Consider the following 14,108-nt stretch of genomic DNA (forward strand, 5'->3'; position numbering starts at 1 on the left):
AGAGAGCCTACTTTAACAGCTTCAGCTGGGATGTTACCTTGCCTAAAACCAGGTCCTGATCCAAGCATGGTTCTGTACACTCAGTGAAAATAGCAAGGTGCATCTGAAAGGCAAGCCAAAGAATACCCTAAGCAGAGTAGTGGAACACCTCCAAAAGTGTTTGCAAAATTAAGTAATCTGGTTGAAGAGCTTATGAGCTCTTAGGGAGTTTGTGTGCAGTACCAGGGGAAGAAGACCCAGCTGCTGCTGGTCATTGATCCCAGGAGTATGTTTCTTTTCTTATCCCATAAAATGGTTAAAATAGCTTTCCTGGATCTTGGAAGTTTGAGTCCAGTGATGAGGAGAGAGAACAGATAGAATTAATTAAGGTTGTGGAAACATCTCATTTGCTTATGGGGGGCAGGGATGTTAAAAAATGCTTTCAGATTACTCTTTGATAACAAATTATACATGAGTACAATACTTACTACTACAAAGCCAACCACACACAGGATAACATTCCGTATGAATAAAATCTTTTGGGTTTGATATGGCTCAACATTCAAAGGTCCCAAACTCTCTTTGCACTAAAAAGTATCTATGGAAAATAGTCTTACAGTTAAATATAGGCTGTAATATAATAATATATAATTATATATAGGTAAATATAGGCTGTAATAGGTAAAGATCAGTGTATAGTGTATACAGGTATACTGCCACAATACTGGCAGCTACAGTATTGTGGGTACTGGTGGGGCCTGTGTCTGTCTTCATGGAACATCTTGTAGATGGTTGGCCTTTTTTTAGAATTTTTTTCTCAACTGTTTATTTACCTAACTTTTTTTAGGGGTGGTCTACTATACTATTTTAGTCAGTTTGACAACTGACCAGGAATAGAACTTTCTACATGTATTTGTCCATTTTAGCTATTTTGAGATGATACAGACTCCTACTAGTGTTTTGTCAAATTTTATGTAGGATATTTCATTAAAATATTTCGGGATACTGCTTGCACTAAATTTCTATTTTTGTATAACTTTTTTCATCCTATTCTTATACAACTTTTTATCATTTTTACAGAAGTACATATATGCTATGTATCCTAATTTATTTTCTTTATCCTAATTTTAACTTTGGCTTCTGATGTGTAAAGTGCTTTATGGACTTCATCATAACTTCTTCTAATTCAGTTTCCTCAATTAGAAGGATTTTACTAGTTGGCCAAGAAAAACCTCAGAGCCTGATTGAAGAATTTCAGAAAGGCTTTAATCAATAATTGTACAAGGAAAAGAAGAGTATTCCCATAGCAAGACAAAAAAAGCACATAAAACTAAAAGCTTCTGCTGAGATTATTTCCAAAGCTCACCATTAACTTCTGAGCTTCTCCCGTTTGCCAGCTGGTATGTTTTAAATAGAGACACTCTAGAACCCTCTTGTGCAATTGTATTTTAGTAAAGTAAAATCATGGAACATGATTTTACTTTACTAAACAGAGGTGGAAGCATGCACCTCTGTTTCCATGTAACATAGTATGATCTTCTCTCAGGTTGTATTTAGTATTTGTAGTTGTCGTAGATTTTAATTGATAGGCTACTACACTAGGTGACATAGTGGTGAGAAAGAAGGTAGTAATTTAAAAATCCAGAAAAATATGTATGCACAGGACTGGAAGAAACTAGTTGAGTCATTGATTCCAGTTTGTTGTGAAAACAGAAAGTCAATTACCAGTCACTTTTAGCATAATCACTGCAGCAAAATACCCCTTGTGAGACTGAATGCATCAGTTAAGAGTGTGCAATTGAATATATAATTTGGAACCTCCTTGGTTTGTGTAGTTACCTCAGATTTTTCAGCATGGTATGAAGTCATATTTATAAATCACAAATTTCTTCTAGTAACAGTAAGGCATGCATATCTTCATCTGTGATTTCTGTTAGGCCATTGCTGACCTTTTGTGCCAGACTTCTAACTACAGAATGCAGCTTTGGGAAATTGTGCTTCTAAGCTATTCTAGTTATTTAACGATGTCATCCTTGTGGCAAAGGTTCTGAGATCAGGGTATCATGAAGCTTAAGGATATGTATGTATAGATTCTGCAGACAGAATTGAACAAGGAAAAGCTGAAAGGCTCTTTATAAATGAACCACAATGCAATTAAAGATTACAGCGAAGGACATATTTTCTAAAGTCTCAGTTTCCTGGTATTCCCTTGAATGTTATAAGCATGCTTTCCTCCCTCCCTCCCTCCCTCCCTTCCTTCCTTCCTTCCTTCTTAAAATTCTTCAAATTTCCTTATGCCTTTTAATGTTCATGAACCTGCTGAGAAATATACCTTGAAAACCTTTAATATAGATGTTACGTAATAAAAGACAAAAGCTCAGTGAATTATCTGTAGTTTCAGCTAGTAGATCAGTCACTAAAGGACCTGAGGAGAAACCTTACCTGTTGTAATAGTCAGTTTAGCCTCTGATTTACTCATCTGAGGTGGTAAATGTACCTGAAAGATTTCTGCAACTGCTTTGCACCACGTGCATGCTGGTGGAGACAAGCAGTCTTTATTGCATGGAAAGTTACAGTTCTGTGACTGCAACAAAGTTATTTTGTCAGTGGAAAAGCTGCTTTGCTACATTGCTTTCAGAAACCAAATGTTCATCCTGTGCTGTCAAAGCATATGAATTCAGAAGTATGGGCAAATGTTTCCTCTCTGCAATTCTGCGTTCTTGAGAATCTAGCAAAGTTTTTCTGTTACCCTTTCCATCAAATATCATCTTTATTTCAGCAGTTCAGATCGCCAGGCTGTTTCTAATAAAAGTCTGCAAGAGCACGTTCCAAGGGGATTTTGAGGAGCAAGGGCAGGAATTAATTTCTGGAGCTCTGTTTCTTTTAAGTTAGCTCACTAATGGCAATTGTCTTTGTTAAAAAGCTTTGATTTGGGAGCGGCAGAGGGAGAGCTCATAGACTGCAGATTTGTCATTTTGCATCTAGTACCTGAGGGCTCTTTTCTTACTTGAGCACTGTCAGGTTTGATTAGTGTCGGTGAGGCTTCTAAAAATGGTTTGACCAAGTGAATTTTTATATGAAAGGAGCTGTTTAGAGAATAATTATGGAATGAGATTAACTCATAGCAAACACAGCATTTAAAAATGATTGGGTTTGTTTCTGAAGTTCTGTCCCATGATCTCTGTTGTTCAGTTTTTAGTAAACATTATTCACAAAAGCAAAGGAGAAGAAGGAATGCAGATGGTGTGATGTCACACTAAGCACAAACTGTCTGCACAGTGGTCATATAGAGCTCAGTTCATTAAAAGAGGCATTAAAAAAAAACAAAAACACACACACCAAAAAAACCCCCCAACAACAACAAACCTCTACTGCTTGTGTGCGATCCTGGGCAACAGAGCATTGCTTTAGTAGTTTAGTAAGTTTGGCAGTTGAAAGTGTTTCAAAGATATAAATTAAAATGTAACACTTTTAAGACAACAATCTAAAATGGAAAGCTGTCTTACACTGCTAATACTTTTTGATGATTAGCACAATTCATTTGCAATTTGAAACAGCTTTATTTAACAACCTGGCACAGCCAAGTAGCATTAATGATTCATTACTGTTTAATGGACCCTTTAATCTGGGCCTTCACACTAGTTTTATTTTAACTGCTGTAGTGCTAAAGCCTCCATGATGAATTACAAAAAAAGGACATAGATTATTATGATGAAAGTGTAAGCAAAGCCTAAATTCTATGGGAACATGGGTAATTTTCCAGTTGCTAAATCCTACTGACTAAGAAACTTTTTTTCCATGTGCAAACAAAATATCATTGGCTTTAAATCTCTTGTTAAATATACGTGACATTCACGTGAACTAACTTTCTGGACTTTGAGTAGCAATTTTGTTAAACTGAGAAACTGATTGAGAAGTCATACATGTATGTATGAATCCCCAGGACCAGTTCTAGTTGCTTTTCAAAAGTGAACATAATTTAATGTTTCTTTTTACACCTCTTTTATGGTTTTTATTACAATGCTTAGTAATGGAATATCAATACTTGCTGGTGTTTTTCTAGCAAGTCATTACAGAGGACCGGCTTCATACAGTGATGGGGTTTAGTCCCTTAGAATCCAAATCATAAATGTAGTATCAGTTTCAGAACTTTTGGACTATTAGTAGTTGATCATGTTTTCCATTATTTTAAGTCAAAATCCAAGCTCTTTAACAGAAAATAAAAGAAAGAACAGCCAGTTTGTCATATCATTTTATAAGGTCTATACTGTTATGGTTTAGGAGGGAAAAGGGGAGAGCTGTTTAGCTGACATTCAGATGCTACTATGATTTCATATTGATTCTGAAAAGATGCCAGGGAGATGTATAATTTTTTCACTTTTTCTGTTACATTGATTTATTTCATAACATCATCAGCCATTTTGATTTATTTGGGCTGTTTTGCCAAAGATTTCCTATATCTGAGAAAACCCAGTAATTAATTTTTGGGATGCATGTTAATTGAGTCATTCTATAGGAAAAAACTTGGGTTGGGAAAATGATTTATCACAAATACTAAACTGCATATGTTCTTATTTTAAGTGTAATATACTTTGATACTATCATAATCTTTGCATAGCTTTCTGCCAGTGAACTATGCCTTGGTTTGTGAGGATGCACCCCTATCCTACTTTTACTAGAGTAGCAGTATATTTGTGTGGTTCGGGGCTATTCACAGATCATCTTTGAAATTAGTTTTATTACTGTCTTTATATTAATGTTGCCATTAATGTGATTTCATTGTAAGTATTACCACATGGAAAAAATTGTTGAAGCATTACAGTGGACAACTGATAGCCTCACAAATTAGGAAGTACCAGCATGAAGGTGTTTGTATACTTTTTATGGGCCCATCTTGAATGCAGGCTCATGAGACTTCCATTTTGTTTTTATCATTATTCCTTCGCCAGTCTCTGTCTCATCAACTACACAAAAGAGGTAGTTCTCACTTAGTAAGCCCACAGCTTTTCTGGGTTTTATTTTCCTGTAATTGACCATATGATCCATTACCTTAATTTACATTTGCTGTTTCTGATTTATTGAGAAGGAACTGGGGCACAGTAAAACTGTTTCCTAATTTTCAGCGTCCAGTTTGGGACAGAAAACTCACGTATTTTTCAGGGATGCTTGGTATTTTGTAGCATTTCACGCTTGCAGAGTCCAGCTCCCATTGAGCTCACCAGTAACCACATGTTCAGCATTTTTGCAGGTCAGATCCCACCTTCTCAAGCCATTGAATGAGCACTTGCTAAAAATTTGATTGAACTGACTTCACTAGCAATTCACCAGAAGTGCATTAAACACAGTTTCCCAAGGTGCTATGCAGTTGTCTTCCAGTTTCCATCTCACCCACTATACATCTTTCCATTTCTGCAGGTAGTTAAATAAAGATCCTGTAAACAGTGTCTTCTGTTAACTGAATTAGTCTGATTCAGCCTGTTTACTGATCTTTTTATAACCTTATTATAAGGTGAAAATATCTTTAGGATACTGCCACAATTTTGTATACTATTCTTTTTCACACTAGCCTGCCCCAGTAACCCAAATTTCTGTTTTAGCTCTTTGGCTTCACCAGCCACAGAATCTTATAAATGAGGTTTAAATCAGTTGAAGTACTCCCATAATAATGTATATCATAGTAAAATCTGTACTTGTCGTGTGGTACTATATTTGTATTTTACTGAATAATTAATAGGGACCAAATATTACCATTATCATTATATATACTGATGTTGATTTGGTTGAAATAAAAACTCTTTCCTGCTGCTTTTTTAAGGTGCTGGCTATTCTGGTCAGAGCAGTAGTGGATGGTATGGCAGATCGTGCTGGAGCGGTAGCAAGTGGATTGAAAGGGAAATTGCAAGAGCTCTTGGGCAGAGTGACTTCACGAGTGACAAACGACGGGAACATCTGGAGGCTTTATGCCCAACTTTATGGAAATGGACAGAATGATAGTGGTGAAGATATTGAAAAGGTAAATGTGTTTTATGGTTAGACACTTCTGGTACAAACCTTCTGTTCTTTAACAAACTATAGTGCTATAGATAGACATGCTCTTGTTCCAGACATGTTTTGCTTTAGTGTTTTGGTAAGCTTATTTTCTGCTTTTTGTGTTCCTACAGCACACGTTTTTATTATCTAACAGAAACAAGATGTTATACATCAGGTTTTGTGGATTTTAAAAAGATATCTCTCTTTTATCAGTGGTTCATTTTAAAATGTCCTATCACAGCATATGTGCATTCATTGTCTTGGACTTATATTCTGCAACTTTTCTTGGCAGCAGTCTAATATCTATAATGTGTTTGTTTGTTTTTTTTTTTATTGGAATCTTTGATTCTTAAGACAAGGTATTGCAGCTTCTGCAAAAAAGTGGATCTTAATAGCATGATCCAGTGGCATCATAAGCCATCTGTATTCTTTGCAGTCACTAAGGGAATACGTGTTTAAGATAGTCTTTATCACACTTCAGGTTCCAGAGTAAAAGTGCTTTGTCCTTTCTTAGCTTAAAATGGAATTAAATAATGCTATTTAATTCTTAATTTGTTGAACCATTGGTTTCTGTCTACCCATCTCTGGTTTTGCTACATTCACTTCCATCTCTTGTTTCTATCACTTCCCAAGTAATTGAGTTGATTGCATTTCCAAAATAACTGCTCTGCACTGCTAGAAGTGTTTACTTCGTTGTATGCTGGAGTGTGCATACAACTCTATTTGGTATTAAATTTCCAAAATTCAAATAGCCTTGTATACTCCAAAAATACTTACGGGTTATCAGATCTTCACTGAAGCTGAAAATACACAAGGTCAGCATTCGGTATGTGTTTCCTGATGGGGGGTGTGCCTTTGGCCTGGGCAAAAATTTCAGTCTGGAGGATTGCTTGTCGCTTGATGTCAAGCATGTTAGATGATTGGGCCTACAAATTGTATGCTTGTGGTGTTAAATTTATAATTGTTTTCACCTTGCTCATTGTCTTCCTCTATGCTCTGCCCTGTGAAATGCCTTGTTTAGCCATTGTCAGTATTCGTTATACCTTCAATTCCTCCCTTTTTTCCTTCCCTATTTTTCTTTACAGCTGAACAATAAAAGGGATTTGGCCTATTTAGAATTCAGAAATACAGACATTGCAATATCCTGTAATATATCCTCAGATTCTTACTCAGACATGCAAAGTAGCAGAGGCCCTGTCTATACTATAAATGTAATCGTTTCAGAATCTGGTTACATCACAGTGTTTTTCACTAACCCAGTTAAAAACATGGTTTCAATTTGTAGAGTAGACAGGACTTTAGCTGTTTTTCCTAATCAAGACTGGTTATGGAACACGCTTAGTCTAGCTTGCCCTGCAAAATGGAACTATGTTTATAAATACTTAAGGTATACTTATGTGTGTATCCAAGTATCCTGGTATGACAGTGCCATAGATATAGGTCATGAAAGAGCAAAACTGCCTACACAGTATATATTAGTTTTACAGTGTAAAAATTAATTTACATATTAATTACTACATAATCACTGGTAGCTTTTCTGATATCATAAAGTAAAATTGTTAAAAAAACTTATTTATTGGCTTTACTGCCACAAGCACCATCACGCGTCAGTTGGATATTAAGTGAATACAACTATCTGTAGAAAAATTCCAGATGTATTGTTGCAGTTTTCCACCCACATTTATTATGCAAAAGGTCAACAAATTTTGAAAAGGCATTATTTACTATATTGTGGCATCATATGACAAAGAGATGGGAGCAAACCTATCACAGTGTCATGTACCTCCTTACAAATTTAGGGTTTAACCTTTATTCCATAATGTAATACCTTATTTAGTGCAGATTTAATTATAGTTAACCAATGTTGTTCCTAACACTGCATTGAAAGAACCTTTTATGTCTGGCGATTTTAAAGAGTGGGTTGGTGGTTGGTTTGTTTGGGTTTTTTTACCTTTCTGCTGTGATGCTCTATCTGATGCCATGAATCACCAGAGCCTACAGTTACAATTCACAATAGTGCTTTGTAAATTGAATCAAAGGCAGACAGAGTTTACAAGTTAGGAGTGTAAAACTATTGAAGTGTTGGGTTTGTGGGTTTTTTCTTTAGCTCAGCATATATTTACTTTTACACTTTTATGTATCCGACCTGCCACCTCATTCAGTACTTCATTCTTTCCTATGCTGAATGCGGTCCAGTCCACCCCTTTCCCACCAAGGAATCTTTCCAACCTTCAGGTTTCCTGCTAATCCATACCCAGGCTATGAAACCCTTCTGTTCCTTGAACTTTCCCCAGCTCCAACTGTTTCCTTCCAGGATAAGTCCAGGTTCCAGAAGTGCAAACAAACAGCCCACAAGACTTTGAATTCTTTCCCTTCCCTGACATCTGTCAGCAAAAACCCCTAATTTGCTGCTCTGACTCAGACACGTGCAGGCTGAAATCAGACTGCAGTAAAAACTGTTGTTCCTTCTCTTGGAGGTTCTTGCCTCTGCTGGGCAGAACTACTACCAATTATAACTGAGGTTAATATTAAAAAAAAATGTGCTCTGGTCTAACTTAATACACCTTTACTGCAATTTACAGCAGCATGCCCATGCCATAGTGATTACAACTCCGGTGGGAAGAAGAAGGTAGAAGCTTCTGGGGTGATGACCCCCAAATTTAATCTGTCTTTGCTCAGCAATCAGAAGTCTTTATTGCACTCATGTGCATGTACCACACCGAAGTGTTTTATTCCTTTATATAATATTTAAACCCTTTAAAAAGATAATTGAAGAGTTGTCACTGACCCAAGCCATGTAACTTCCAACGTATATTTGTTTTGTATTTCTGGTGTTGTAGAAAGAAAAAAAAAAAAAAACTTGAATGCAAAAATTAATTTCTTCTGCTTAAATTTTTCATGGGTGTTGTTTTTTGGTTTTTTTTCTTAATGGGACCCTCCTTCCATATTGTTTAAATTTATTTTTCCTGTTCACACTGAGTACCAGAGCAGTGTGGCAGTTAAAAGCTGTGTCTGTAAAATACATTATTCACCAAGAATACATATACAGAAAGAAAGCTTTGATGTATTCAGTTATAATTTTTTTAGGTACAAAATTGCTGTTCAAAGTGTGAGTACGTACAAGTATTTTTCCATTTTTCATGTGTATTTAATTATGATGACTTGGCAAACATCGGTCACATCCATCAGTCTAGACAGATTTTTAAAAGATAAAAATTAGACACGTTACTTTGTATGCCTCTCATACTCGAGATGCAATGTTGGTGAATAACATCTGTGTTACAGCTGGTGCATACCGTTGCAGAGAAGGATACTACTCCAACTCACAGGAAATAAAGCATAGTAAAGATATATTAATTTTCTGGATTGAGCATTAATTTCATAGATACTTAAAATTAGATTAGTCTCCTAGTTTTTTTCCTCACATACTGATCGTTTTTTCCCCCTTGCAGTCACTGCAGTGTCTCACTAAGGCACATAAATGTGAAATTCAATCAAGTGATTGGGAGAAAGATGTTTCTTCTTTTAAGGAGGTGGTGAAAGGAGCCATAGAGATTGCACATGGTATGTTCTACCTGAAAAGAACTTTTATTGTTCATGGAGAGCGTAGTAAATGTTTATTAAGCTTAATAACAAAATAATATTCTACTTTACCCATTATATTTATTCCTGCTGTTGAAGTCCTCTACCAGAAGGCATCATCCTGGTAGTGCGTACAAAAATGTGCTTGGAATGAGGCAGAAATTATGTTGGGTGAGTCAGTAAACATCTGACTGGTAATTAATTTCATGGTTTAGCAATTTCCTAATGCAATGCATCTATAGTTCATTTCAGTCCTCAAATCATCATGTAAGTTTGTGTGTGCTAGTCAGGAAATGTTCAAAACAGACTTGGTAAGACTATTCACTGTGTTGTGATATTTATGTTTAAGACAGATACATATACCTGTTGGGTTTAGAGTTATCTTCTCAAAATTCCTTGGCATTCTTTTTTTGTGTGTTTCTTTTTGGGGATAGTACATTTAAAAAATTGTCTATGGAAGGTAAGGTATCAAGATTTTTAATTAAATGTTGTTGTTTAAAATGTATTGATATAGAGATAATGCTTTTTTGTTTTGCGGTCCTTTTCTTCTGTGCTTGGATTCTAGTGGCTATAAAATGCAGCAAGAACAAACCTAATCATCAGGAAGCTTTGCAGATACTTTCTTCAGCTCGGCTCAACTTACGTGGCTTGTCATCCAAAGCAAAGGTAGGAATGTTTGAAAGGTAGGAATTCTTGTTTGAAAGCTAGGAATCTTTGTTCTGTTGCCAGAAACCATTTCTCTGTTTTGAGTCAATTATAGATCAGATGATACAGTGCAACAGGGAGGTATTATCAGATGGATATTCACCTCTGTGCTGTACAGGATTCCAGTTATAAGCAGACTTTTGTTTCCCTTCTTTCTGCTAGACTTTGACTGAAATAAACCTACTAGTCTAAGAGATAGCATTGACATATTAGAGTAAGTTAGAATTTTACTTAAAATGCCGGGCAAACAGACTCAAACATTTGGAAGAAATCAGTCATTTCAAAGATCCATTCCATACGTGAGTAGTCATGGGGAGAAGTAGTGCAGTCTCAGAAAGAATGGCCATAAACCTGCAGAAAGGACCAAAATGTGTCAGCACTGCTTTGCCTCACTTTGAAGTGTTTTTAAAAACAGAGTTATTTATTAAAGGAGAGAATTTTTAATAAGGCTTTCATGGATACCCCACTTATCCGGGTATTAATTTGTTGGGAAATGTCATTATGTTTGAACTATATGCTTGGTTTTTGGTTGTGCCTCCATAGCCAGGCACCCAAAGAGCCAAGTCTGTTTCTGCACCATTATTATCCTAGTTTTACCCTTCATCTTACAAAATGAGACACAGCCATTGTTTAACTGAGGACTGATCTGGAATATATTTTCATTCAAAATACACTTAATGTCTTAAAGAAGTATTCTGCCTGGCTGTGTGTGGGGTTTAGTAAATGTGAATTTCAGAGCTTAAGTTTTATAACATGTGTGCTTGTGATACAAAGTGTTGATCCGTCATCAGTGTGCTAAACTTGGCTCGCTCTTTTTAAGTCCTGTAATTTTAAGGATAAAAGCCTAGGAAAGTTGTACAAGCAAACGATAGCTGGCTCCATAACTGTGCTTTTAGGTACTGGCATATGTGAGTCTTCGGAATGTGGTGAAAAAAGGCGCAACATCTATGTTTTGTTGTGATTCAGAAAATGGTGGTTTTTAAAAAAAAAAAAAGTGTGTAGTCTGACTGTAAACAAAGCAAGACTACTTGACATAAATGATACAAATACAAGTACAGGTAGTTTATATTATGCAAGATTGTGCAGTTATCTAAAAGATTAAGTCTAAGTGAGACTATTAAATTGTATTCTTAGTTCCTGAATGCACTGATTAAATGAACATCTATATTATTGGCATATAATGGTGCCTGTAAGTTTTATGGCACTTCTGGGAAACTGACATGTTTAGAGATAAAGCTATTGGTGTGACCTCACTGTTTTTGCATACTTTCTAAGATGCCTTGTTATTTTTAATTTGAAGTCTTATTGAATTTTCAAAGTGTGTTGTGGTTTAAAAACTCAGTCATCCTTCGTAAGATCCTGTGCACAAACAGTTTAGCACTGTTTATGCCTGTCCAAGCTTGACTGCAGCATCTCCTTTTGCTGCCCTGTAGATCAGTATTGGTGTGGGGCATTTTTTACTTTTGACAGAGAAAAGGACTTAAAAAAACAGGCTAAGAGCAGGCTTGGCAGTTAAGATTTCAGAAGGAATAAAGGAACAGTGAAAGTAACTTTTAAAAGATAAAATTCCAAAATTTTGTAGGCAGGACATGCAATTGGAGCAAATCAGTAGGTTTTGTACAGTGTGAAACAATGTAACTTAGACTTCTCACCTTTCCTGGGATATCCACCTCTGACATTCCAGCTCCTGCCTTGTGCTGGAATCATGATGCACCCACGGTCTGCTCAAGGCTGCAACTTGTTAATGAGCTGCTTTCTGTACAGAGCCTTCTGGGCAGTCACAGCTCTGGCAAAGAGCATAGTGGGCTTTTTTCTGCTGCTTCCCACAATGCACCATTCAGACCTGACAGCTGGGGTCTCCAAAAAGGAGAAAGATCATAGGGCTGTATCATGTGTGAAATGCGGGTACTGTTGTGGGGAAACATGGGGCACAACACCCAAAGAATGATGGTGTGTGAAACTTCCCAACACTGCATCTAGTTGAATAGATTGCTTTGAGGGAGAGGGAGGAGGCAACACAAATAATTGTATCATCCTGATTTATTTAGCTGTCTTAGTGAGAAAGAACCAAACTTTTCTGTCACATTCCCAGTGTGAGGGTTTGGGGCTGAAAGAAAAATTTCTGTATTTGTAGTGGGAACATGTTCCTATTTTTGTGTAGGATATTCCTTTGTTCAGTGACAACACTGTTCTGAGGCAGTTGAAGTACTTGGTTCAGGCCTTTTAAGTACATTTTTGTTTATATATGTATCTGTATTGTCCCATTATGTTTTGATGATCTAATGATGTACATATGTACTCCAGAGCAACTTTTGTTTTCTTGGTTTGTTTTTGTCTCTAAAAGTAGGCTTTTGGTTTGTGTCAAGTGAAGTGTGAATCACTCTCCCTTTACATAACAAAGAGGAAACATATGTTCAGTGTGTGTGCCCCCCATATATCTGTGGAGTGGTACCTCCATATTACTCGAGTGGAATGACAGGTCCTGGCCTTGCAATAGCAACAGGTTCTGGTGCAATTCTCAAGACTTAGACAAGTCATTTAGCGTTTGTCTCCCTTGGTTTCCCTGTGAATAGTGATTATGGTTGCTCATTAGTTAGCTGCTTTGTGTTATTGTGTTAAGGTCTTTAAGAACAAACTTTTTATTACTCTGTAGTGTTTTGTTTTCTCTTGTATAACTTAATTACAGATTAATGTCGCCACCCACACATGTCGTGACATCAAATGTTAAAATATATTTATTTGAGGTTTTGGAGAAAATGATGCAAAAGAAAATTACACTGGAGAAAAACGGTCATTAAAATTCACAACTACTTATTTAGCAGCAGATGGATTTGTAAACTGCAGTGACAGTATGTGAGATGCTCTTCTAATTTGAGTTTCATGGTAAAGTCCTTCACTTTTGATGGGATCAAGCGTCAGCACAGCCAGTCAGGTCAGAGCAGAAGCCCAGTGCCCACAGGGGAGGGTTCGGCCCCTTTGGCAAAATACCAGGTGTGTGGCACAGACACATGTGTGTGTATATATACACACCTTCTGTTTATTAGCTACAAAAGGGCTTTTTTAGAGAGATACACCATCATAGATACCAAAAATTTGAAAGGCGGATAGTGGTGATGAGCTTCCTGTATTCTGTCTCTAAACTGAAACAGAAACTGTACGTATATCTTAAAATAATGTTTTTTATTTTTTTTGTTGTGCAGCAACTTTTTGTAGATGTAACAAGTAATGAGGTTCAGGGTGAGATAGTGGATGAGGTGACAGCTATGGACAACATGATTGCTGAACTTCAGGAGCTGAGCAACCAGCTGAGAGACCAACACTGACATGAGGACCAGATTTTGTGATGGGAAGACGTGTTTCTTTTGCCGAATGAAATTGCTTTTGCTGATGAAATGGTACAATTCTAATGCAACAACACTCTCAATAAACATTTTTCTGTACAGTGCTCTTCTTGTGGTCAGCTTTCTTCAGAGTTCAGGCTGCTTTTTAAGATCATCTGCTCTCTCTCGCTGTCTCACGACGTTGTGTGTTTGGGTTCCTCAGGCCCAGTTTTTCTGGAACAAAGCTACTTGTATTTATAAGGAGATTATTGAGGATTAGTTCTGCCTGCCTGCCTCACACCCAGGCGCCAGGCCTCCGCGGGACGCCCCACCTATGTTGCAAGTCGGGAACAGGAGAGGCGCCAGGGCGGGAGGAGACGGACAAGCACGCCGCAGAGGCGGGAGCTGAGCCCAGCCAATCACCCTCACTTTCGAGGCGGCTAGCCAATCGGAGGGCGCGTCTGTCTGCCACTGGCCAATCAGAGGAGGTGT

The 14,108-nt window shown here is 37.0% G+C and overlaps 1 protein-coding gene across 1 annotated transcript in view; it reads left to right on the forward strand.

The window, feature by feature from the left end:
* TTC27 (tetratricopeptide repeat domain 27) overlaps positions 1-13,741 on the forward strand; it is a 126,233-nt gene extending 112,492 nt beyond the window's left edge. The window contains exons 17-20 of the mRNA XM_080408147.1: positions 5,795-5,992; positions 9,462-9,573; positions 10,157-10,257; positions 13,497-13,741. Coding sequence (XP_080264273.1) covers positions 5,795-5,992; positions 9,462-9,573; positions 10,157-10,257; positions 13,497-13,619 — 534 coding nt within the window. The 3' untranslated portion in view covers positions 13,620-13,741. The remainder of the gene's footprint in view (positions 1-5,794; positions 5,993-9,461; positions 9,574-10,156; positions 10,258-13,496) is intronic.
* Positions 13,742-14,108: the final 367 nt, after the last annotated feature.

The sequence above is a fragment of the Falco punctatus genome (assembly GCF_963210335.1).
Source record: "Falco punctatus genome assembly, chromosome: 12".
In the NCBI taxonomy this organism is placed as follows: Eukaryota; Metazoa; Chordata; class Aves; order Falconiformes; family Falconidae; genus Falco; species Falco punctatus.